Genomic DNA, 27,130 nt, shown 5'->3' on the forward strand with positions numbered 1-27,130 from the left:
GGAGTCATTGGATTTTCTGAGACATAAGATTGTTGTAGGACTCCCAAACCCTCAGGAATCATTGGATTTTCTGAGACATGATAAGACTGTTGTAGGACTGGAAAAGCCTTAGGAATCATTGGATTCTCTGAGACATGATAAGACTGTTGCAGGTCTTCAAAAACTTCCAGGGTCATTGGATTCCCTGACACGTGAAGCAATGGACAATAGATTGTTTTGGACTATCTCTTGGCTGCTGAAGAAGGTGTGTATGTGATAGTTTACATTCCCTCCTTCTAGGACTTCTGGAAATCTTTTACACCATGTTGATTCATATTGTGTGTTATATCACTACTTGCATGTACAATCCATGTTTTTTACACCACATTGAGCTTGCACTGACTGGAGAGTCATCACTAATAGCCTGTGCATTATTGCTATATGTTTGTGTACCTCCCATGCTGATGGGTTTGTGCATACCTGTTTCTAATAACATCCTTCAGTCCAGAAACCTGCTAGCAATCCCTACTTCCCTTTGGTGCTTTTCATCTCCCTTCCTGAGAAGTCGGGGAGGGGAGGGAGGAGAGAGGTGTGATCACCTCCTTTTTGGTGTTTTCACCTCCATTTCTGAGATGTCAGGCAGGGCATGATCATCACCTTTTTAATGCTTTCACCTCACTTCCTGAGAAGTCCTGGGGTAGGGGGGTGATCACCTCCTTTTTGGGGTTCTCACTTCCCTGAGAAGTCAGGGATGGCGTGACTACCTGTGTTCTAAAACAAAAGAAAGTGGAAGATGTAAAAGGCTGAAACTCTGAGTTGATATACTGAAGTAGAACAACCGAGCATTTAAGGCTAATTACTGACTGGACAATACTCTATTAGCATAGGCTTGGAAAATGGCTCTTCCCACTATTTTGTGCTGGTTCAATCTTTTGGTGTATACAGAGAATTGTGGGGAGGATTAGGGAGTGGAGTAAGACAAGACAGAGTCACCTTGGGCGGTAGAGAAAAGAGAGGAGAAGTATGCAGATCCTATGTCGATCCAATTCACTTCTACTCCTAAGACCAAGAATAAAGACCAAGGACTTTTGCTTATCTTGACTCTGGCTGATTCTGAGGTATCCAGGGTGCTAATTCGGTCTTCACACTTTCTGACATTAGGCTCTATTTAATGATCCACCCAAATAGCCTGTATCTCCCTTTCATAGACAGTGAGGCAGCTTTTTAATGCTATTACCTTGAGTATTCATTCTGGTACGTTTTTTTCCTTTATCAATCACTAGTTCTCATTTATAACTTCTTCATATCATTAACCCTGTGTTTCAAATGCTCAATTTACATAAAATAGTTTTTATAAAGGGATATTTAATTCTTTCAATTAACAGTTATTTTTTTCCAATTATATAGTTTTCAACATTTGGTTTTGTAAGATTTTGAATTTTGTTTTTTTCTCCTTCCTTCTCTTTCCTCCCCACTCTCCAAGATAGGAAGTTTATACATGTTCAATCATTTTAAACACATTTCCATAATAGTCATGTTGTAAAAGAAAAATCAAAACAAAAAGGAAAAACCTTGAGAAATAAAAAAATAACAAAGGTGAAAATATTATGTTTTGAACTGCATTTAGCCTCCATAGTTCTTCCTCTGGATGTGATTTTCTATCATGAGTCTATTGGAATTATCTTGAGATAGAGATAAATCTATCATAGTTGATCATTTCACAGCGTTGCTGTTACTGTATACAATGTTCTTCTGGATCTTCCTACTTCACTCAGTATGTTTATGTAAGTCTTTATAGTTTTTGTTTTTGTTTTTTTGTTTTTTTTGAAATTCAATTGCTCAATCATTTCTTATAGAATTATTATCCATTACACTCATATACTATAACTTATTAAGCCATCCCCCAATTGAAGGGCATCCCCTCAATTTCCAATTCCTTACCACCACAAAAAGAACTTCTACAAACATTTTTGCACATATGTATCATTCCTCCCCTTTTAAAAAAATTAGTCTCTTTGGGATAATCAGTAGTGTAGTATAGCTGGATCAAAGGGGCTACTTATTTTTTAAAAAAAAAAAGATCTAGCAAGAACCAAAATACAAAAATATCCTCCTAAATTGAATGGCTCCTCTACCATCTCTGTCCTTGGAGAATGGATTCAAAGATAAAGCAGCTACTACAAAACATCTTCACAAAGTTTACTTCTGGATGTGTCATAGCTTCTGGAGAACTCATTCCCTTTCTGAAGGACCAGGAGTCTAGACTATTGAGTTGATATCTTTTTGGGCAAGGTCAAGCAAGAAATTCCTCTGGGCTGCATTAGTATGCTAGGTTCAGCTGCTGGCAAACTCTGGTTTGGAATCCTGTCACTGAACTTTAGTTCCTCTTCCTTTGGAAATTCACCCAGCCCTATGCTAAATTAAGAGAATATATAAACAAGATGAGCTTAATTCTGAGTCCATACTGGCCTAAGAGAGCCAACCCTCAAAAGTCCTTCCTCATGGGAGAAAAGATACTGCCTCATTTATCCTCCAGTGTTCAATTTTCATTATACCTTGTCTGAATGAAAGTTTTTATGTTGCCATTTTTTTGTATGTAGTTTCAGATTATTTCAGCAGCATATCTAAACAGCCTTCTTCACTGTGCAATAAGAGGACCAGAAACAGTCACAGAATTTTTATATGTGCTCTAAAGTAGATTCCTGGGTAACTATTACATGTAAATAGAAACAGGCTCATCCAACCTCTGTGTGGGTCCCTTGTATATGCATTCAGGGCTGGGCCCTCATTGGCCATTTCCCCTTCTACAAATATCATTTTGATAGCTGTGAGAAAGATGGATTAGGAGGCGTTCTTTTTGTGGTGGTAAGGAATTGGAATTTGAGGGGGTGGTGCCCTTCAATTGGGGGATGGCTTAATAAGTATTGGTATACCGTTAGGAGGTTATTGCAACAACCCAGACAGATATGAAGTGATCAGCTAGAATGATAGTTGTATAAGTGGAGAAAAAAGAGAAATATAATACATTGTGGAAATAAAATCAATAATATTTAGCAATAATTGGATATTGGAGAGATTAGATAAAATGCTATTTGGAAAGTGCTTGATATTTAAATACCAATAGCATTTTTTATTGCTCTTCATGAAGACAATGACCATCAGAAATCAAAACTGATTTACTAAAAACTTCATTGATTTTCATGCACAAATATTTTCAGGAAGTCTAGAAATAGCACCATCTTGTGTCAAAACAATGTACCACTCTGAGACTCAAAAACCTCCCATTTATATAATTTTGAGAATAATTTTGAGATACTTCAATTTGGGGCTAGGTTCCTTCTATTTCTATTCTCTATGTTTGTATATATATATATATATATATATATATATATATATATATATATATATATATATATATATATATATATCGCCTAGAATCGTACTAATCATACACACACACACACACACACACACAGAGACACACACACACACACACATATATATATATATATAGTACGATTCTAGGCGAATAGTTTGTATTTAAAAAATATTCAATGAAATGAAACGTTATTCCCATATCATCATTTCCATTGCCCCTCATTATGAGTAGGAGGAAGTGATCTATTAGATCTGTACAATTCCTTAGAACAAGAAACACTGATAATATACTAATCTCTCAAGTTGAAACATGGTATCTTGATACTCTCCTAAGAAGAGATGCACTTAACATGCAGAATGAAACACATTTTTGATTCTGGCCACTGCAAGAATTTACTTTTCTTAACTATGTGTATTTGTTATGAGAAATTTTTTCCTTTTTTTGTTGTTATTGTTCAATTGGGGGAGAAGGAAGTTGAAGGATAGAAAATAAATTCTTAATTGAAAATAATTGTTTAAAGAGAGAATTTGCCCATCATTTTTGATTGTCTCCATACCAAAATTTCAGGAGAACCAAAATAGGAAGCTGATGCAACTGTTCAAATTGAGAAGTAATGAGAACCTGAATGAAGACTGGGAGAAGACATAAAACATCCCTCATAAGGAGGCAGAATCAACAAACATTGTAAACTGATTACACCAGCTGTGACCACGGACAAGCTGTTTTTACTCCATGATATCTGTTCCCCTGTTATAAACATGGGGCTGCATCTCACAGGGCTGTTTTTGAGGCATTGTTACAAAAAGCTTGGTTATAAACATGTTGAAATTGATCTGTAGGTTATTGTTACAAAAAGCTTGGTTATAAACATGTTGAAATTGAACTGGTAGCACATCCTGCAACTGGGTAAGTCTGAAGGGGGTTTGGCCACAAAACGGCTTCAGTACTACTGTGAATACATCTATTGCCATTGTTCAGTTGTGTCCCACTCTTCATGACCCCATTTGGGGTTTACTTGGCAGATACTGGAATGGTTTGTCATTTCCTTCTCTAGATCATTTACAGGTAGGGAAACGGAGGTAAACAGGATAAAGTGACTTGCCCAAGGTTGTTCAGAGCCAGAACTCTGGAGAAGTATATTTGAAACAAGATGTTAACTCAGAGGAATTGATGAGACAATGGTTATCTAGTTTACATAAATATTTAGTACTTAGCATGGTGAGTAAAATGGTTCTCTAAGTTCAAGTACGCTGTAATGATGTAATTACAACGACTGGAAAAGAAACATTTCATTTCTCACCATCCTGGTCGCTCTGCATTTCTCCACTGAGACCAAGACCCATCTGAAGGTTCCCCAGAAAGTTAACCTGGCCCCAAGTGAAGGAGACAAACTGTGAAGGAGATAATAAAGACTTTATTCCTGACTGTTACCGAGGTGATTATTCTGCGGAAACCAAGGCTGGTCTCGAGATCTCCAGAAAGCTAACCGGACTTTACACAAGATCGCACAAGTAGTGTCTGAAACTAGATCTGAGCTCAGGAAGATGAACGTGGCTCTGTGAACTACGGTGCCCCCTAGCGACCCTGCTGTACACAGTAGGCACTAAATATGTTTATGGTATTTTACCACAGCAGATATAACGTAGGTGGGACTCCAGTAGCACATACATAAAAATAGACACTTCCTGGGAGAAAAGGAAAGATTTAGGGCCTAAAGGAGATTATCTTACTCCACTAGAATAGAAGACCCTTAGGGGCGGTCTGACTTGCATTTTCATCCACCAGCACCTGTAAACGCTTACTAATGCTCTTAATACCGAATTCAATTCTAACTGTTTTACAGAGAAAGGAATCTTAAGGAAGTGACTTGTCCAGGGTCACACGGGTCAGGAAAGTCTTGAATTTGGCCGCATTGACTCCCGCATTGAAGGCTCCCGACCAAGGCCGAGGTCAGGGTCAGGGCCACGGCCAGAGTCACAGACGTTCGCCGACAATGACACAGGCCCGCGGAGGTGTCCGGCTAGGCCTCCCGGGAAGCCCCAGTGGGGCTGACAAAGACGCACCGAACCTCGGGGACTGGGCATCCTAAAGTTTCCGAACCTCAGGAAAAGACACGGCCCTTCCGGAAGAGGACGCCAACGCACCCACGTGCACCTAAATGCCTCGCCCGCCAGCAATCCGAGCAGACCTCCATGGGCGGGACATCGCGGCGTCCCAAATGAGGAGGTGGCTCCTGCCCCACCCCCTCCTCCCCCCCTCTCATTGGTCGCCCGGACACACGCAGCCGAGGTTTTCTCCGAGGTGTGGGGGGGCGGGTGTCCTCTCCGTGACGTCACGTCCGGGTTGTCTCTGCGCATCCCTTGATTCAGCGCGGCGCACCAGCCGCCATCATTTGAATTTGAAAACACTGGGCGCCCTTCTGGCCCGGCCTTCCTGATCCCGGGGAAGGGAGGCCGTGGGGAGCGAAACGGGAGCGAGACCTCAGATTCCACGGGAAAGGAAGATAGATCAAGGTAGGTGAATGACTCCGCAGAGAGCCGCCGGGGGTGGCGAGGAAAGTGTCGAGTTCGATGAATGAATGAATGAACAAATGAAGCATTTATCAAGAGCTTCCTGCGTGCCTTGCGGTGTGCTAGGCCGCCCGAAAGAGACAGGTAAAGTGTTCGTGTGCATAAATGAACGGAGCGTTATGCTGGAGAGTGTGCGATAGACAGCCTGAGGGCGGCGTCGCTTTCCTTAGCTGGGTGCAGGGTCTGTCCGGGGGCTTGGAGTGGGGAGGAAACCGCGGGAAGCGGGGCGGGGCTCTGCTGAGAAACGGGGTGGGGGATGCGTTGCGGGGCGGGGCGGGGCGAGGGTCTCTATCTTTGGCAGCTGAGGAAGGGATTCATCTGCCTGGGCCACCGCTCCTCCGGGAGCCCTCAGTTTCCTCCTCTATTAGACCGAGCCATGAAGCTCCTTTCAAAGACTGACCCCCTGGGATTGATTGTAAATTACCAGCTCGGGTTGTGGGTTGCACCTTCTCACGTGCTGATTTCTCCGGGAGAATGTGAAACCCTCAATCTGTACTTACTGATGCACTGCCGGAACCACTCCTTCTGGAATGTGCCGGGCTGCTCTAGGAGCTCCTCGAGACGGGAAGTCCCGGAGCTCAAAACTGCCCTCAGATACTAATTCCGGGCTAGGCACGACCTCCGTCAGCTTAGTTTTCTCGTCTGGAAAATGAGGATTATGATTGCACATACTGCCAGGTTGTTGTGAGGACAAAAATGGGACATTATATATGAAGCATTTGTCAAATGCTGCATAAGTGCTTTGTCCGTCCTTCCATCCTTTCTCTCCTCTCCCCTCCCCCAATTCTTTAGTTTAGTGAATAACAGATGGAGATATATAATTCTGTGGGTTTTATTTTTCTTCACAAATTCATGCTTCAGTAGTTTCAATCCTTAGAGTCTGATTTTTATTTTGTGAGCAGTATTTCCACTGAGCAAAACCTCTGTCTTGGCAAAAGTTGTTAACATAAGGAAGATAATAATGGTGCTATCATGTTAAATTTAACAAAAGAAAAAAAAAGGAAAATTAACTTTTGAATACAGTCCTATTTTATTCTTTATGTATGGCAAGGATTCTTTTTTTTATAGTATTTTACTTTTCCAAATACTTGCAAAGATAGTTTTCGATATTCATCTTTGCCAAAGCTTGTGTTTCAAATTTTTCTCCCTCATCCCCCTTTCCAAGAGAGCAAGCAATCTGATATAAACTAAATATGTGTAATTATTTAAACAGATTTCTATATTTGTCATGCTCCTCAAGAAAAATCAGATCAAAAGGAAAAAAAAAACATGAGGGGGGCAAAAAGATGAAAACACTATGATTCATATTCAGTCTCCATCACAAGTTTATTGGAATTGCATTGAATCATTTGTTGAAAAAAAATGGCAGGGATTCTTACTTAAAGTTTTTGTGTGATAGATGCCTCTGGAAGTTTGGTGAAAACTTAGTCTCAGAGTAATGTTTTACAATGCATAAAATAGAATACATAGGATTATGAAGGAAACCAAGTATACTGAAACACACTTTTAAAAATATTTTTAAAAAATTCAAAGCGCCTAAGTTGAGAACTGGTGGTACAAAGAAATACAGTCATGTTTGTTGATATTTTATTAAGTTAAAAACATATTTTTTAAGACTTACTATGGTAACATTATCTTACCTAGTAAAAAGAAAACTTTCCAAATTTAATAAGCTGCTTCTTGGGAAACAGATTAATACAATCTTAACATATTCTTGAAGCCCTTCCAGCTTCCTGATACCAGCTAAAACTTGCCTTTAAGAACTGAGGATCACTATCACACCTTGAGGAAGCATGAGAGTTGATCAAACACAACTCAACTTACTGTGAAACATTCTATTTTGGAAGTTCCTTTAAACAGTAAGTTTCAAGAAAAATTATTAGTTATAAGAAATCCCTGAGAGGTTAAGAAATATTTATGAAGGTTATAGTCATAATGTTAATGATAAAATGAAGAAATTAACTTATTCTTTGAAAATGTAGACATAAGAAAATATAGCTTTTCTCTAAAATGAGAACTACTTCCAATTAGATCAGTAGCTTCAGCTTTGAAGCTGGCAGTGGAAAAAGTAGTTTTTTTTTTGGTAACATTTAAATTTCAAGTTAAATCATTAGCTAAAAAGAGAGTGCTGATCATTGGTTACTATTTAAGACTTAGACCTGTATTGTTTCCCTCCTTAACCCTTTGAGAAAAAAATCTGTGTACTGTGTATAGGATCCTCTTCAAATTGTTATAGGGGGTACACAGAAGTAAAAGACTGTTTTTGCCCTTTGGGAGATTATTTGGAAAAGGAAAAAATGAGAAAAATGAAAACATATCAAGAGAAAAAGTTCCTATCATGCCTTGTGAAATTTCTCCTGATAAATTACCAGAGAAGTGAATTCATGGTAAACCTTGATGCATCATTGGAATAACGAAGATGTATTATATGTATTTTTCTTTTCTTTTCTTTTCTTTTCTTTTCTTTTCTTTTCTTTTCTTTTCTTTTCTTTTCTTTTCTTTTCTTTTCTTTTCTTTCTTTTTTTTTTGGAGGTACAAGCACAGCTTTTTAAAGTAGTGATTCATTTTTTAAACTATATCAGGACATAAATTTCTTTGGTTATTTCACTTAGCAAAATTAGTTGAAACAGTTCATATATAATATATATATATATTAGTTGAAACAGCCTGTGGGCTTTTCTGCCTATTAACTTGGTATGATCTGTTAAAAAATAGAATCTCAAAGCAGCAGGGTAAATTGGGTTTTCTGTAAACTCCCTCGTGTCTTCCCTTTGGATAAGTTATTGAAGTGTTAAAAACCAGTTCGAAATAAGTCTCCTAAAATGAACTTCTTATATACAAGTTCTTTATATACAAAAGCAGAAAGTAGTGTGTATAGTCATTATAAGAATACATATATAGGGGAGTCATGGCCAGGGATGAATATCTGGGGTTGAAAAGTTGTAAGATGATGATCCAAGTGCTAGCCACCCCTTTTCTAGCTGAGTCTGGATTTGCTGGAGAGGGGCTGGTCTTGGAGTGAGGTGAAGCAACTTGACTGGTTTCAGGCCTGGGGGACAGAGGTTAAAGTCTTATTTCATAGTTTCATCACTGGCCAATATAAAAATTTTTTTCAGATTAGTAAAGCTTAACTAATTAACTGAAATATTTATTTTTTACTATTTTCTATGGGAAATAAGATTATTAGTATTCTATGTGAAATGTACTTTGGATGGTAGATAAGGATGAATGGGTATTGACCCCAAGAGTTGCCCTGAATCTTTTTCTTGAAAAAGTACTCATTACTTGTATTAGTTTTCTCTTTGAATTCTTATTCCTCTCCTGTGAATGTGGGGCACAAGATGTACTGCTACCCAACTAATCAATCAACAGGCAAGTATTTATTTAGTGTTTTTGTGCCACACACTGGGTAAACCAAGGGACATACAAAGAGACAAAAGGATCTCTTCATATACAGAATGAGAAGGAAAAGGAGGAGGAGAAAGTATGGTACAATGCAGTGAGGATTGATTTTGGAGAGCAAGGCTCAGTTCTTGACCTTCATGTTATAGATGAGCAAATTGAGGCTCAGACAGCTGAAGGGACCTGCAGAGGTTACCGAAGGAGTAAGAAGCAGAGCCAAGATTTTTGACACTCTGGGCCTTTTCCATTGAGTTGTGTTATTCCTTATATCTTGTGATTTATAGGATCCATCTCTTCAACTATATTGCTATGAGTATAGTAACATGATTTTCTTCTTGTTTTTTTCCTTTTGATAAATTGGTAATTAAATGAAAGGCTGAGGCAATCTAATTTTTTTTTTTTAAATCTGGAAAATTAATAACCTTTTCAGTATTCTTTGAATGTCAGTATTTAAAACATTGTTATTGATCACAATGTGTTATAAGTTGCATCATTGTTGTACTTATGTCTCAATTTTACTAAAATTATTAATTGAATGTGATGTAATATCTCATTATTTTCAAAAATTTGTGATGGTAGATTTTGGGGACGAGTTTTTCTATAATAAGTTATGTTGGTATACAGGAAGATTTTAATATGTGGCCATACTTTAACTTGGCTTCCCATCCTCAAATATTACTGCAGTTTTTAAGCAGTGCCAGAAATTTGCCATATAAGGATAAGCCTCTGATTTTGGGATATTTCTTGCATTGAAACAGAAACTAATTAGACATTTTTAAAAGTGATATCTTGGATAGTTACATTTCTTTATTAGGAAAGGGAGTTAAATTTCTTTTTAATGGAATCCTGCAGTATCTGTACCTTCTGTTTTATTTGTCATGTAAGTTTCCCGGGCAAAGAAATTTTTTGGGAGAGGTCACTCTTGATTGCATTTTATTTAAATTTTTATTTTAAAATTTAATTCATTTTATTTTACTTTGAGCTCTGAATTTTCTTCCTCTTTGACAAAGCAAGGGGGAAAAAAAAAACCTGTTATAAATATGTACTTAAGCAAAACAAATTCAAAGTATTACACATTACCTGTATAGGAAATTAATTACTTAATGATAAGCCTTCAGATGTATGTACTCATGTTTTGAATATGTTGACCTATGGATGAAACACAGTCTGTAACTGGGCCTATGGTGAAAACCTCTTGAGATTGACTTATGAGAATTTTTAATAATTAACACACAACCTTTAAGAATCCAGGGTTGTTTCTGTTCTATGATGAGGAGTCAAAGAAAACAGGAGTGAGGGATGGGAGGAGAGAATAGTTTTAAACCAAACAAACTCCAATTTTGGAGGGTGAATCATGAAAGGAGAATTAAAGGGAAAAAATAGAGAATAAATATCTGTGGCTAAGGATCTAGGTAACAAATAGAATAAGAGTGATGGAACAGAAACAGATGCCTTGTTAGTTTTGAGCTCCCTTTCTCACTAAAATTTCTTTGTAAAGAGGATGGAAGATAAGGAAGAAAAAGTAAAATATAAGAAAATGGAGATAAATACTCAGTTAATCATAATTAAATATGAATGGGATGAATTAATGTATAAAATAGAAGACAGCAGAATCCAACAATGAGTTATGGAAAAGATACACTTAAAGCAGAAATAATATTGTGCTTTTAGTGAACTCAAAAAGGTAGAGTAGGATAAGCAAGGATAGACATATAAACAATATCAATATTAATAACAATATAATATAATTAATATTGATAATATAAACATACCTCTTTCAGTCTTAGACAAATTCAACAAAAAGATAAACAAGAAGAAAATTCAAGAGTGCCGTAAAATTTTGGAAGGGTTATATATAATAGATTTTTGATTATTGTTGCCTAGGAATAGGAAGGAAGATGCACATTTCTTAGTTGCATTTGATACTTTTATAAAAATTGATTATGTATTTGAATATAAAAAACATGCATAAAAGCAGAAATATTAAATAACATCTTTTACTAACAAGTATACCCTAAGTATTCAACAAAAGGCCTTTTGAAGAAAGGAGTAAAATTTAATCGGAAATTTAATCATCTAATCCTAAAGAACTGAGGTGGCTAAAAAATAAGGTGCTTAGATGGTGAGGTGAATAACATTGGGCTTAGACTTGGACCAGAAAGACCATGGTTCAAATTCAATCTCTGAAAGTTCTTACTAGCTGTGTGATCCTGGGCAAGCTACTTAATTCTTTCCTATAGAAAACGGAAAAAGGAAATGGAAAATCATTCTAATATTCGTGCCAAGAAAACTCCATGGGGTAGTCCATGGCATCATGAAGAGTCAGACATGACTTAGCAACTGAACAACAACAAAGAAGTGAGTCAAAGAACGAATTGTAGAAACAGCTAATTTCTCCAAAGAAAATGATAACAAGGTGACATGCCAGAACTCTTGGAATGGAGCCAAAGCAGTCCCTAATATATATATATTTTTTAATTTTTATTTTATTTTATAATTATAACATTTTTTTGACAGTACATATGCATGGGTAATTTTTTACAACATTATCCCTTGCACTTACTTCTATTCAGATTTTTTCCCTTCCTCCCCCAACCCCCTCCCCCAGATGGCAAGCAGTCTTGTATATGTTAAATATATTACAGTATATTCTAGATACAATATATGTGTGTAGAACCGAATTTTTTGTTGCACAGGAAGAATTGGATTCAGAAGGTAAAAATAACAGTTTACATTCATTTCCCAGTGTTCCTTTTCTGGATGTAGCTGGTTCTGTCCATCATTAATCAATTGGAATTGGATTAGCTCTTCTCTATGTTGAAGAAATCCACTTCCATCAGCATACATTCTCGTACAGTATCATTGTTGAAGTGTATAATGATCTTCTGGTTCTGCTCGTTTCACTCAGCATCAGTTGATGTAAGTCTCTCCAAGCCTCTCTGTATTTCTCCTGTTGGTCATTTCTTATAGAACAATAATATTCCATAACATTCATATACCATAGTTTACCCAACCATTCTCCAATTTGATGGACATCCATTCATCTTCCAGCTTCTAGCCACTATGAAAAGGGCTGCCACAAGCATTTTGGCACATACAGGACCCTTTCCTTTCTTTAGTAGTTCCTTGGGGTATAAGCCCAGTAGTAGTATGGCTGGGTCAAAGGGTATGCACAGTTTGATAACTTTTTGGGCATAATTCCAGATTGCTCTCCAGAATGGTTGGATTCTTTCACAACTCCACCAACAATGCATCAGTGTCCCAGTTTTCCCACAGCCCTTCCAACATTCATCGTTATTTGTTCCTGTCATCTTAGCCAATCTGACAGGTGTGTAATGATACCTCAGAGTTGTCTTAATTTGCATTTCTCTGATCAATAGTGATTTGAGCAGTCCCTAATATTAAAATATATATTGATCAAGACCGTTATCAACAAAAGACCATAAACAGATTGTTGAATTGTATTTGTAGATAAAAAAACAAAACTAGAAAAATAACACATTAAAAAATTATAAACACAAAAAGAGGTATTGTAGAATTCAGAAAAGGAATGAACACACACACACAGACAACTGATAAAATCAAATTAGCTAATCTGATTATCAGAAATTATTTTGCCCAAATAGATGCCCCCAAGTGGATAATTAGATGAAATTTATTAATACTTAAAAATTTAAAATATTAGAGTAACAAAACAAAAAATAGAGAATTTTTCAAAAATAAATTGACTAAGTCATAGGTGAATTTATGAAAAAATTCATAAGATCTTCAGATTTACAAATGAGTTCTATCAAACATTGTAAGAACAATTCTATTATTTTATAAGCTATTTATAATTTATAATTATAATCATAAGTATAATTTAGTAAGTACTGTCAGTTATTCACGTTTTTGATAACTTAGATTGTAGAGAGACAAAACTGGGAAATAAAACTATTATTAAAATAAATATCCCCAATGAATATTGATACATTAGTACAGTTACATATCAAGTAAAAGTTATTTACACAATCTAGTTTAGATATATACTAAAATTGAGTCAATATATGATCTAGTTAGGTATATATACCAAAAATACATTGTTGACTCAATATAAGGAAAGCTTTTAATGTAATAGAAATTAATAGCTAACAAACATCACACAATTATATCAGCATATACTAAAATAACTTGACAAAATGCAACACTCTTTTTATTAACAAAAACAAAAAAACCCAGAAATAAATAGATCTTTAATATAAACAGCATGTTGAAGGCCACCAACATAAATAATGACAAAAATGCTAGAGGCTTTTCCTGTAAGAATTTGGAGTAGATTACAGATGTTCTTTACTATCACTCTAATGAAGTAGTACTATTAATGCCAAAGCAAGAAAAAGAAATGGAAGGAATAAGCACATGCAAAGAGGAACAAAAATTGCTCTTTGTAAATGATATGATGGTCTATTTTGAGAACCTCAATCTTCTAAAATATTAAATGGAAGAATTTTAGTAACTTCAACAAAATAGCAGTTTATAAAATAAATCCACCTAAATTATCAACTTTTTGTTATACTGTTAAAAATAAAAACCAACTGAAAGAGTTAGGAAAAGAAGTTCCCTTCAAAATAATTATGAATTATGTCTGAGAGTCTCTCTGCTAAGTCATATACACAGAAGCTGTATGAATACAAGTACTAAAGAAATTTACAGAAATGTGGACTTAAAGGATTGGAGAAATAGTAATTAGTTATGATTAGGCTTGAACCAGTATAATATTGCTATACTCCCTAAGTTAATTTACATCTTCAGTGCATATTAGTGGAAATACTAAAAGATTATAGAGCTGGAAAAATTACAGAATTCATCTGGAGGAACAAAAGATCAAGAATCTCAAGGAAAATAATAAAAAAGGTGTGGGGTAGGGAGGGTCTAGTAGTGATTTCAAATACACAAATTATGCTGTGGAGTAATAGTTATCAAACTTTTGTAGCCAGGTAATAAATAGAAATAAATCTGTTGGTTGAATAGAATAGCTATATAACATTGAGAAACAAACAAAAATTAGAATGGTGTTCAGTAGAATCAGATCTCAGAACCCTAGAGTAAATGCTCACCAAAATCTGTTCAACAAAACCTACTGTGAAAACTAAGAAGGCACTTGGAAGAAGTTTCAATCACAGATGCTAGCTGCTGTGCCAGTCTTTTGTCTGATATTTCACTCCTTCACTGCATTTTCTTTCCCAATTATTTTTTCCTCTTATTAAATTATTTTGTATTTGCTTATATGTATACCCAGTAGGCTATATGATCCTTGAGGACAGAGTATGTTTGTGTTTTTTTCTTTCTCTCTCTAGCATTAAGCATCATATTTTACACATAGCAGTGATTAATAAATGCTTATTTGATTTATGTTGGTTCCAGTAGATCTTCCTGATTTAAATTCTTGGAGCTGTCATTAACTTCCTTTCCCTCATCTTTTACATCTTATTTAAGTCTTGCTGATATACACACTGTTCCTATGTTGATTTTGACCCTTATGTCCTCATATTTGAACTGTTGTAGTACAACTCCTGATCTGTCTTCCTTCTGTTCCTTCCTTTTTCAGTCCATCTTCATGTAGATGCCAAAATCATTTTCCTGTCACAGATCCAGTCATGTCATTCATATGCTTCAAAAACCCTTACTGGCAAAATGCAAACCCAGTCTAGCCTTGAAGACCTTTTATAACCTGATTTTGCATTGTTCCTCTTCTTCAAATCTCCAATGCAACCAAACTGAAGTAACATTAAAATTTTTTTGAACCTAACGTTATTTTCTGCCTTTTTTTTTTTTTTTTTTTTTTTGTGGTTCTCTTCTCTGCTTCCTCTTAGAATGTTTCTGAAAGAAAAGAAAAAGGTTTCTTTTTATAATCCTTCCTGTAGAATTCAGCTTAGGTGTTATATCCTCCATAAAGCCTGAAATCTGCCTCGAAAGTCCTTTTCTCAGCCCCTACTTCTAGCTATTCTTGTCTTTCCTGAAATTTTCCTAGAGCATCTTATCTCAATTTTAACTTTAAATTTGTGCACATCTTGTCATTCTAGAAAAATGAAGTTGAAGGACAGAGAACTAGTATCTTTTTAATGTCTAATATGTCTGTCATAGTATCTTGCATATAGTAGATACTGTCAATATGCTGAATTTGGTTGTTTTTTTTTTTTTTTTTTTTTTGGTTTTTTTTTGATAGGGAACAAATGGAGAGAGGTATATAGGAGAATATGATTTTCGAATGTGGGTTAAGAAACCCAAAACTTTATTTGTTCTAATGCAATTGGGTTTATTCTTGCAGAATGGAATCTATTTCAGATGGAACTGCAGTACAGAGACCTTCCTATCTTGTTAGTGCTGAACCAGTTGAAAGGCCTACAGGAATAGATGTTGATGATATTAAGCTTGATCTATCCCACGAATTTTCCTTGGTTGCTTCTAGTTCTGAGGTAAGTCTGGTAGAAATGTCAGGATGCTGATTAATATGCTGATTGAGGGAAATTTTCATTTATTAATACATAAGCTACTTGTAGATACAAAGTAGTTTTGCTTTAACTAGAGAGCTGGTTACAAAATAATTCTATTTATATTTATACATAATTGTATAACATTAAGGAGATCCTCTCATTTAAGTTTATTTTAAATTTGTTTCTCAAACATTCTGAACTTGGAAGAATTTGAAGAGAGACTTTAAAGCTGTGTAGTATTTGAAAATAGTTTTTTTGGTCATATAAATAGATTCATTTCTACTTCCTGAGCTCTCTGATTTTTTATAAGATTCCCAATATTTTTTGTTAAAAAATACAGCAAAACAAAAACTTTTTATTTCTGATGGAAGAATTTACTGCTGACAATATAGTCCCTTAGCTGGGGAGGTCACAATAATTCCTTCTTAGCTTTCTGTTCCTTCTTTTTTCCATTCCATTCCTTCAGATTCCCGTCAAATGACGAGAGAGCCTATGGTATGAGTTAGGAAATATGTAGTTAATCCTGAGGTGGTGATTTTTGGATTCCTTATTTTATATCTATTATCTTCTTAAGAGGAACAGGATCTCTAGACAATGGTGGACTAGTGATAGCATTTCTTCTTTAAGTCTAGTTGCAGGCCTGATTTGTTTCTCTGTTAAGAAAATAATAGAGATGTGATACAAGAGTTCTAAAATCAAAAAGCTTGAGATTTGTTGGTAAAGCGTGCTTTAACTTCTCAAAAATTAAGTTGACATCCAGTTTGGGAAGTTTCCTAATGTTCACCATTATTTATGGTGGGACACAATGGATTTCTTGAAGCCTAGTACTAAATATCTTTTACTTTCTCTGTTCAGGTTTTGTAAAGTCCGGGCTAGCTCCCTGAAGGGCTCAGAATGAGCCAGAGTCAGGATAAGCAAAAGTCCTTGCCCCATGTTGGGCGCCAAAATGTGAAGTTCTGTTGTCTCTAAATCGAGATCGTTTTCTGGGAGCAGATCTCTTGGGGAGCTTCTGGAGCCAGCCTTAGTTTTAGTTTCAGTTCAATAATCCCAAAATGCAGCCAGGAGTTAAAGTCCGGATCCTATAATGTGTCCTTCAAAGTCTTAAATCTTTTCCTGTCAGAATGTCTCCAGCCAGCTTCAGTCTCTAGCTCCCTCTGAATCCAAAACCTTCAACCAGCACGAAGGTAGACATGGGAATGAATCAGACTCTGCCTCCAAGAGTGTGGTATTGTGGGCTTCTGTATGTTTGACCCTGAGAATTTCTTGCTTATATGGTGCACACTGAGTATACACCAATCATTTCATCACTAGGAAACCATTATTTGTTGTAGGATTAAATCAATGCTAAATTAGATTTAATCGTTGTCTCCTCAATTCCACTCAGTACCTTGTTTCAAGTTCTGGCCCATAACATCTCCTTATAGGATCAAATCAATTGTCTCTATTCATTCCAGTGACTTAGCACCTTGTAAAAATTCTAACAAGGTTTTTAGCTTATTTATTAATGAGATTGTTGCCAAGTTAGCAACAGATGAGGAGCAAAGGATGAGGACAATTCAAAACTAGCAGAGGCAAGACAAATAGTTGAACTATGTCTTTTATTCTTAATTTCTTAACTTTCATAGCCTTAGCCTTTTCTGTATGTATTTTGCTAACTTTACATACAATTTAAATTTATTTACTGTATAAGAAAGCTTGTTTATGCAATTATACCAATATCGTGTATTACAATTTGTGATTTTATTGGTGTGAATACTCTTTTCAGTAAAGCAGATTGTAGTACCTAGTGTGGATTAACATGTGTTTAAAAGGATTGCTATGTATGTATAACCTAAAACTAATTATTTACCATTTCAAGGAGAAGGGAGGGTTGGAAGAAAAAGAGGGATAGAATTTGGAAATCAAAACTTTAGGAAAAAACAAATGTTGACAAATTGTTTTAACATGTTCTTGAAGGGGGAAAAAAAAAGTTGCAATGTCCCCAAATCCTCCAATCTGTGGCCAACTAACTAAATGGTATATTCCTCTCTGAACTTAGCTAGGCACCTTCACTTCTGATAGATATAGATAGGTCCATTGCTATTGCAATCCTGAATGCTTTCTACTAGTAGGATCTTCCAGAGTGACATATTTCCCTGACATAACTATAGGGTTTTAAGATCATGTCTATGCTGTAGTGGGGCACATCTGTAAAATTTTCATAGAGGGAAAAGATAAGATAAAAAAATTATCCAAGGAGTCCTTTAACTAGAATGCTATGGACAATCATTGTATCAAGATGCAGGGGTAAATATTTGCAGGTTGTTTTTTTTTTATGCTCAGGGAACAGGTTCCTCTGTACAAGAAGTGTAGAGTGCTCAAAGTATCAGCTTTCCCAACCCTATGGAAAATATGAATACATGAGCAACATTTAAAAAAAAGAAATTTTACAGAAAGCACAAGGGGATGGTAAGGGAATATATGTTTGGAAAGAAGTGACAGAATGGGGAAACTAGTCAAAACAGGTGCTATGGCTTTTTTTTTTTCATTCTTGATTTTATAAGTATGATTTTTCAGTTTCCAGGGACAATGCCTGAAAATGTAAATTAGGGACTAGGGCAATGTCTTTTTATCTTAATGGTAGCAAGAAGTCCGAACGAGAAATTCATTTGTCACAGTTTTAGATTTATTCTCTTGTACCACTAGTCATCAAAGTGCTTTTTTCCTTTTCTATCTCTCTCCTCAGGTTATGTAAATGCTCTAAGAAGTTCTTTGCAAAGGCCTAAATGTATTTTTTTAGTCTAACATCAAGTATTTCTCAAATATCTATTATAGTAGTGAGGTAATACAGATAGATGGTTTCTAAGTGTAGAACTAAAAACCATGATGTGTTAAAAGGACCAAAAAAAGACCTTATATATTAGGTGGCTCACCATGAGACATAGCCAGGTGTTGTACAGGATGAAAAAATAAGATAGAGTTGTTATCTATACCCATGGAAAAAATATTCTCACTAAGGAGATCTATTGACATAATTTCCTGATATATTAAAAAAAATTTATAGTTGTGGTAATTTACTATAAAGTGGATCTTTAGAAAAATCATTTAAATCTTATTTGTTTCAGCTCAAGGCCTGCAGTCATTTGCTCTCTTGGACCCAGGCTAGATCATATTGCCTAAGGAACAACCTAGCTAAGTTTAGAAGTACTCATCATCAGGTTAACTATAGGATCTTCAAGATTTTGGCCACACAATTCATGAAGACTTTACCAAGTTATACAGATGGGCATTGTAATCACTGGCAGTACTGACAAATTATATATCTTCAAATCTTGATATTGAAGATAAGGGCAATTAATTATTTGCTTTAAGTTTCTTATTTAATCTACTTTGTTTCCCTTTTAAGGAAAGTGGATTACAGTCTAAGGACCATCTACAAGTTTGCCTTAGAATAAGACCTTTCACACCATCAGAAAAAGAAAATGACTCCCAGGTTTGTGTGTGGTAGTTTTATTTGCTAAATGTCTTTGACACTTTTAAATTTTGATAGAAGAACAAAAAAAAAAAATCATAAAATTTTTTGTTTGTTTTTGCTGTATTAGGGATGCATATACATTCAAGATTCAAATACTATTCTGCTTAAAGATCCCCAAAGTCTAGCTGGTCGGTTGAGTGAAAAGTGCTGTGGGCAGATGGCACAGAAATTCAGTTTTTCCAAAGTAAGTATAACTGTGGTAAAGAAAAGTAATTCTCATAGAGTATGTAGTGAGATGATGAGCTTTGCTGAAAGTAATGCTTAATTAAAAATGGACATCATAAATGGAAAATTAGACATAGAAATTAGAAATGCATTTATCCCAGCTGAATTTCATTTATTAGATTCACCTTGATGACCTAGCCTACTGACTCTCAGATATTGTTAGCTGTCATTCTCAGTTTTGTGTTTTTTTCCAGAAGTGATATACATGCTGTTCATCCCTTTATTCAAGACATTGTTAAAAATGTTAAATAGCACTTGACCAAGTACCTCAGATTTTTGGAGTTCTCTACTGAAGACCTCTCTCTAAATTTATGCTGAATCATTAATAATGGCTACTAGTTTTTTGAGTTAAAGCATTTAATCCACTCTGAATCCATCTAATTTTATTCACATTCATCATTTCTTATGGCACAGTAATATTACATGATATTCATATATTACAGTTAGTTTAGTTATTTTCCATTTGATGGCTGTCTATTTTGGTTTTACCTCTTTGCTACTACCAAAAGTGCTGCTATAAATATTTGGGGATATGTGACATCTTTCTTTTTAACTCTGACTTCCTTGTAGTTTGTCTAACAAAGGGCATAGGTATTTTAGTCATTTTCTTGAAATCATTTCAAATTGCTTTTCAGAATAGTTGACAAATTCAGAGCCCTACCTAGGAGCATTATTTTGTCTGACTCTTCACAACCCTTCCAATACTGGCAAAGATAAGAATAGTCAATTTATTGAATGTGAGGGAATTTTCATTTTCCTAATTATTAGTGATTTCAAGCAGTTTTTTATATGGTTGTGATGATTTGCAACTGAGCATTGTTTGTTTAGATCCTTTGATCACTATATAGCTGATAAGTTTTTTAGTTTTACTGCTTATTCCCAGGAGTAGAATCCAGGCTTTATGATATGAGTCTTTTTTACTATATGCCCCAACACTTTAAGGAGCTATTACTTGTTTGGTCTGAGTTCTCTCATAAAGAGTACAACTCCTCTGTAAGGTAGAAAGTGGTCTTTGAGAAGTGTTCTAAGTAATTCATTACTGCACAGTCACTTTTGTAAAGAACCTTTCTAAACATTGGTGATCATAGAACAGCAAACTTGGGGCCTGTGCTTGATCCTTTTCTGGCATAATGTGACCTGGTGGAGCTTATGCTCTGATAGAATTGCTTTTGAGAACTTAAGGTTTCCCCCATGCCATGTTGAGGTATCAGATGAGGACTTTGGTTGGAGGAAACCTTTCTGTAATACCATAAAAAACAATTGCACAGAATAAAATGTTATAAATGCCATAAAAGGGAAACAAACTGGGCCAAGGGAGTTCAAGGGAGAGAATACTTGGTGGGTATCAGAGAAAGCTTCATGCAGGTGTTTTATAAGATGGGTAGGATTTCAGCAATTGGGGGAGGGGCAGAGGCCAAGAGGAAAAGAAAATCACTTCAAGAAAAAGTGTTCTGAGCAAAGTATGGTTTTAGAAAAGTATTTAGACCAGTCTTTCATTTGTGAAATAATACAATAATAGAACTGAGGATATGTTTTATGACTGCCATGTTAGTGATATAACTCTGTTAATTTTAACTAACTTACGCATAATTATCATGGAAATTATCATTTAGGTATTTGGTCCTGAAACTACACAGAAAGAGTTCTTTGAAGGGAGCATTATGCAACTGGTAAAAGACTTCTTGAAAGGAGAAAATCGTCTGATTTTTACTTATGGTGTGACTAACTCTGGTAAAACTTATACATTCCAAGGTAAATGAAACTTTGAAAATTTTTTCCTCAAATCATAAAAATAACAGCATAATCTTGTAAGTTTTCAGTAGTATGATACTCGGAAAGACTTCTAACATACCTTCCTTTTACTCCCGACAATAATACCTTAAAATAAATTTTCATTGAATTGTATTCTCAGGTACAGAAGAAAATACTGGTATTTTGCCTAGGACAATGAACATGCTGTTTCATAACATTCAAGATAAACTGTATCAAAAGATGGATCTAAAACCACATCGTTGTAGAGATTACTTACGGTTATCTGCTGACCAAGTGAAAGAAGAAATTGCTATTAAAAATGCCTTGCTTAGGCAAATTAAAGAGGTAAGATATAATTTAAATATGTCAAATGTATATATGTGGTGTGACCTCTAGAAAATCTTCAAATATCTTAGTTTTAATAATATTCATCCATGCTTGTGAAAATGGGGTGTGGTATAGCTAAGTGTGTGAAGCAAAGAATTAGGAACACAGATAATTCAGGCTAAATTTCATACATTCCCAGACCAAGATGTTTAACTGGTTTGAAATCTATTTCTAAAATTGTAGGGAATTTTCTTTTGAAGGTGGTAGTCATTCTTACCTCATTGACAGCTGGAACTGTTGTGTTTAATGTTGTTTAGAGGCAGCTGTGCAATTCAAGGAAGAATTAAATCTTACTAATTTCGAAAGATTAATTTTATTAAATTCTATTCCTTGCTTTCTTTTAAGTTTCAGAGTTTTTTCCTGTTTTCTCAAAGATTGTGTGATTGGACATAAAGCTTATAAGGATTTGTATTCCTGTAATAGCTAGACAGGAGGCATTTTGCCAACCTACTACTAGTTTTTTGTTAGCAAAGTAGTACTATCCTTTTTTGGGGGGGGGGGAGGGTTGAGGCAATTGGGGTTGTGACTTGCCCAGGGTCACACAGCCAGGAAATATTATTAAGTGTCTGAGACCAGATTTGAACTCAGGTCTTCCTGACTTCAGGAGTAGTGCTCTATCCACTGCACCACTTAGCTGCCCCCAAAGTAATACTATCCTAAAAGCATCTGTTCACTTCTATTCTGAGTCCTTCCTATCAAGAGATTGTTTATTATTAATGTTGCAAGGGAAAAAAGTTTACTAGAGATTATTATTGGAAATACATTTCAGCATGAAAAAGGGACTATTAAAGAGTAGCTAACTGTTGGTTGTTTGGCTTACTAGTTGTTGGGAAAACTCCCTATATGAGATGTTTCTAAACCTTAATGTTTGCTTTTATTTTTAGGTTGCTCTTCAAAATGGCAGTTGTGACACCTTGTATGGTAAGATTTCCTTCCTTTCCTTTTTTTCTTTTCAGCATGTTGATCCACTGACACATACAAATTTGGTAGGCTTTCAAAAGCAGTTTCTAAAATCCAATTCATGTTAATAACATAGTAACCTGTATTTGGTAACTAAAATTCAGTTGTTTTGGAATGTCAAAAGTCCATAGAGAATTTATCTCCAAATAAATTATATCCAAATAGAATTTTATTCTCCGTAGATCTTACAATATATTATTGGAGATAACTTTCTCATAGTTTTGTAACATTGGTGCTTAATAACTATTTGTCAGTTGGATTCAAAGATGGAATTTAGTTGGGGCCATTGAAAATGTAACTTTGAATCTGTACATTCTTACTCACTGTCCAAAAATGTTTTTGAAAGGATGTTTTATTATCCATTAATATTTCTATAACTGAAGAGTGATGGGAAAAAGGTAAAAAACAATTAAAAAAAATAACCTATGAGATTTTTTTTTTTTTTTTTTAGTTTGGTGCTTATTTAAAGAATTTTGTTTTCTTTTTTTGGACAGGAAGTTGGAACTCAGTGAACATCTCAGATTTTGAAGATTCTAAAGATTTTGAACAACCTTCTTTGAATGTGGAAAGTACAGTGAAATTTTCAGTTTGGATTTCTTTTTTTGAAATTTACAATGAATTTATTTATGATTTATTTGTTCCTGTATCAAGTGACAAATTTCAGAAAAGAAAGATGCTGCGTCTTTCTCAAGATATCAAAGGCTGCTCATTTATAAAAGGTAAATACATAATAAATGAGGAAGAAGGTTTCTACCATCTAAGCCTTTGGACTATTCAACAGCATAAAATTTAATTATTCTCATTTAATCTTTAATAAACTTTGGTCAGGGGAATTGTTTAATCTGTTTTGTATGTTCATAAGGGAAGAGCCCAAGTCTGGGTTATGAAGGGTGAGTCTTTCTTCCATAGCAGTCAATTTACAGATAGACTTGTATGACCTTGCCTAGACTAACTGGTTAAAAAATCATAAAGTTTATCATGGTTTTGTTTTATTTGTTAAACATTGACCCATTTTATCTTGCTTCTGTTTTTTAAGATCTACAATGGATTCAAGTTTCTGATTCTAAAGAGGCATATAGACTTCTCAAATTAGGACTGAAGCACCAGAGTTCTGCTTCTACAAAACTCAACAATGCATCTAGCCGAAGGCAAGTGAGGAAAAAAGACTGGAGTTACAATCTACTTAGATAGTAGATAACCAATCATTTGAAAGCAAAACTCTCCCTTCCTTTTTGAGGTCAAAGTGGGACTTAGGCTGCTTTTGATGCTATGTTTTCAGCAGTACTGCTAGCTTACTCCTCAATTATTAAAACAAGGAAGGAGATTGGGGCTGGAAATACATATTTGAGTCTTCTGTATAGAGATTATAGGTGACATAATGGTAGCTTTAAAACTATGTTTTAAATCAAAGTATTTTACAACTAGATGTACAATTTGAGTAAAATCTAGCACTAAAAACATAAGCAATCATTGTTTAATCTTTGTTATAGTCACAGCATATTCACTGTTAGAACACTGCAAATAGAGGATTCCGAAATACCCCATGTAACAGGAGTCAGTGAGTAAGTAAATAAACATTTTCCTAAATTTAAATGCTTTAAAATTATAAGGCTGCTTTCCAGACTAATTTCTCTCTTCTTCTTCCGTCTATCTTGCCCAGACTATCACTGTGTGATCTGGCTGGTTCAGAACGAAGTATGAAGACCCAAAATGAAGGTGAAAGATTAAGAGAAACTGGAAACATTAATACTTCTTTATTAACTCTGGGAAAATGTATTAATGCTCTAAGGAACAGCCAGAAATCAAAGTAAGTGTTACTAATAGACATAATATTTAGAGATAACTTTGTTGGGCTAAATACAAGATTCTCAGTGAAGGATTTAAAGGTAAATGTGGACAACAATGAATTGTAAAGCATGAAGGGACTGATAATAGTGGAGAGAGAACTAATATGATGAAATTATAAACAGTCTATTAAAGCATGAAGTCCTAAGTGTTTGTAAAATTCTCAGAAGGGTTTTACATAATTTTCCCCCTAAACCCTTCAGTTTTATTATTTTTAAAAAATAAATTTCCTTTTTTTAAAGAAATAGGATTTTGTTGATATTGTCTGTTTCTTTTATCACCATAGTTACACTAAATATCCCATCTCTTGAGTACCCTACTTATCATTTATGACAAATACTATATTTTTTAGAGAGAGAACCAAATCAGTTCAAGTGATTGATATATTAAATTGATATATTTCCAGGTGTGCCACCTGTGGAGTTTACAATTCCACAAAGGGGTAGGTTGGAGGTGCCTTCATATATATTCACTTCAATCTTTCTTGACATCTATCATTTTCTTAGTTGTTGTTGTTGTTTTTTTTTTTTTTTTTGTATAGTTCTTTTCATTTATTATAGATTTCTTTTGTTTCTACACCACTCAAATTTCCTGCTATCCCACTTTCCCTACTCTCAAAGACCTATTCCATATAGCAAAAGACATTTTTTTAGAGGAAAGAAATGGAAGAAGAGGAAAAAATAAGCAAAGCTGGTCAATACATTGAAACTCTGATATTCCATATATTTGTATCTCTTTGTTCCTTTTATCCTGCAAAGGAGTTGGAGGTGGGAGGAAGATGTTTTCTCCTATCTCTTTTTTTGGGAATAAGCTTGTTCTTTTAAAATATTTGTTTTTGATTGCTTTGGTTTTTTTCTCAGTTTACATTGTGGTCATTGCTTCTACTTACAACCATTCATATAAGTCTTTTTTTTGTAATCATATTTAATGTTTCTCATAATATAGTAACATTTCATTACATTCAGATACAATTTTTTTTAGCCATCTTTCAACTGATATACTTGTTTTCACTTTTTTGCTACCAAAAAAATGCTGCTGCAATTCTACTATTTTCTAAACTTTTTATTTTTTAGTTTTCTTCTCACACAATGAGTTGTGGATTGTAGTTACCATTGAGAAATATTAGATAAAAGACATTCTAGAAGTATAATATTAATGTAAATTCTGACTTAGTGGATGTTATTATTCAGGTAGTTTATGGAAATAGAGCTCTTTAAGGATTGCTTTACATCATTCCCTCATTTAATTTCTGGCAGTAACATTGTCAGGTGGTTTCTATTGTCATTTTTGTGTAGGAGGAAACTGGGGCTGGAGGTGTTAAATGACAATCCAGAGTCCAAAATCAAACAACTAATTTGGCTACCCTGACTTAAAATCCAGCATTCTACTCTACTGCAGAATATTTCTTAGTTACAAATATTTTGAGATAATAAACTTCTGAAGTTATTTGTTCAGGATCTGTAAAAACTTCACTCTCACTACTATAATTTGCTCATTTAGTTAGATCCAAAGTTGTTCAAGATCAGTTAACATTTTAGGCTGAGTAATCAACCAACATCTACTAATAATACTTATGACACAGAGCACTAGTAAACTAAGCCCACTTACAATTTTCAAATATAATTTTCTTTATATCAGATTTATTGTATGATTTTTTTTTTTAGGCCAAAAAACCTCCAAAATCCATAAAGAGACTATTTTAATAAATACTTTTTAGAATTAATAGAAGGCAATTGCCACTTTAGAGAATGTTGTCCAAACTTATACCTATAGTTGCTGAATTATTCATTCCTCTATAAATTGTCAGCAACTAATTTTGGAATCTAATTTAAATACATACTCTCACTTTAAAAATTTTTTCTTTTTTAGGTTGCAACAGCATGTGCCCTTCCGAGAAAGTAAACTTACCCATTACTTTCAAAGCTTTTTTAATGGCAAAGGGAAAATAAACATGATAGTCAACATTAGCCAGTGTTGTTCTGCTTATGATGAAACATTCAACGTGTTGAAGTTCTCAGCTGTTGCACAAAAAGTAAATATATTTTTAACCACCATAATTGCTTATAGTGCATTCTCATTCATTTCTGACATTAGGGTATACTGAATACTTTTTCTTTGTAAATATAATGGCAAATAAAATAATTATATTACTAATTTAAAAAGTTATTTGAAAATTAAGCTTTAAATAGATGTCTAAAGGGAATACAAGTACTAAATACCTGATTCTGGTGCTAAATGAATTTTTTAATATGTGCTAATAGAAAAATCAATTCCAATTATGTGCATTGCAGCTCTATCTCTGAGATTAGTTGATTCTATTGTCTGTCTTAATGACCATTGAGCTTGAGGGTTGGTTGGATCGGTGTTAGAGAAAATCTTGCTGGTACCATCAGGACTTGGGTAATGACCTCTAGTTAGGTTATCTGAGAGTTCCTTCTTTACCAATGCTTTCTCTTATTAGTATGAATGATCAAGTTAATTAAATAAAATATTAATAATTATATATTTTTATAAATCTAAATGCAATATAAATAAGCAAAAACTCTTGAGCACTTTTGGGATCTTTACAAATCTGAGTTGTTAGTTAATTTTATTTATCTAGATCTTTCACTTGGAAAAAAAACAACAGCTGGATTTTTTTTAA

The 27,130-nt window shown here is 34.6% G+C and overlaps 1 protein-coding gene across 3 annotated transcripts in view; it reads left to right on the forward strand.

The window, feature by feature from the left end:
• Window positions 1-5,711: 5,711 nt before the first annotated feature.
• Window positions 5,712-27,130, forward strand: part of KIF20B (kinesin family member 20B) — an 89,750-nt gene continuing 68,331 nt past the window's right edge. For 2 of the 3 annotated variants that reach the window (XM_074295822.1, XM_074295823.1), the window contains exons 1-13: window positions 5,712-5,871; window positions 7,649-7,787; window positions 15,638-15,785; window positions 19,189-19,275; window positions 19,385-19,501; window positions 21,156-21,294; window positions 21,455-21,639; window positions 22,566-22,602; window positions 23,136-23,360; window positions 23,678-23,789; window positions 24,132-24,203; window positions 24,302-24,448; window positions 26,356-26,518. In XM_074295822.1, coding sequence (XP_074151923.1) covers window positions 15,639-15,785; window positions 19,189-19,275; window positions 19,385-19,501; window positions 21,156-21,294; window positions 21,455-21,639; window positions 22,566-22,602; window positions 23,136-23,360; window positions 23,678-23,789; window positions 24,132-24,203; window positions 24,302-24,448; window positions 26,356-26,518 — 1,431 coding nt within the window. In that variant the 5' untranslated portion in view covers window positions 5,712-5,871; window positions 7,649-7,787; window position 15,638. The remainder of the gene's footprint in view (window positions 5,872-7,648; window positions 7,788-15,637; window positions 15,786-19,188; window positions 19,276-19,384; window positions 19,502-21,155; window positions 21,295-21,454; window positions 21,640-22,565; window positions 22,603-23,135; window positions 23,361-23,677; window positions 23,790-24,131; window positions 24,204-24,301; window positions 24,449-26,355; window positions 26,519-27,130) is intronic. The other variant, XM_074295824.1, reaches the window with a different exon arrangement.

The sequence above is a fragment of the Sminthopsis crassicaudata genome, chromosome 2, assembly GCF_048593235.1.
Source record: "Sminthopsis crassicaudata isolate SCR6 chromosome 2, ASM4859323v1, whole genome shotgun sequence".
Taxonomy (NCBI): Eukaryota; Metazoa; Chordata; class Mammalia; order Dasyuromorphia; family Dasyuridae; genus Sminthopsis; species Sminthopsis crassicaudata.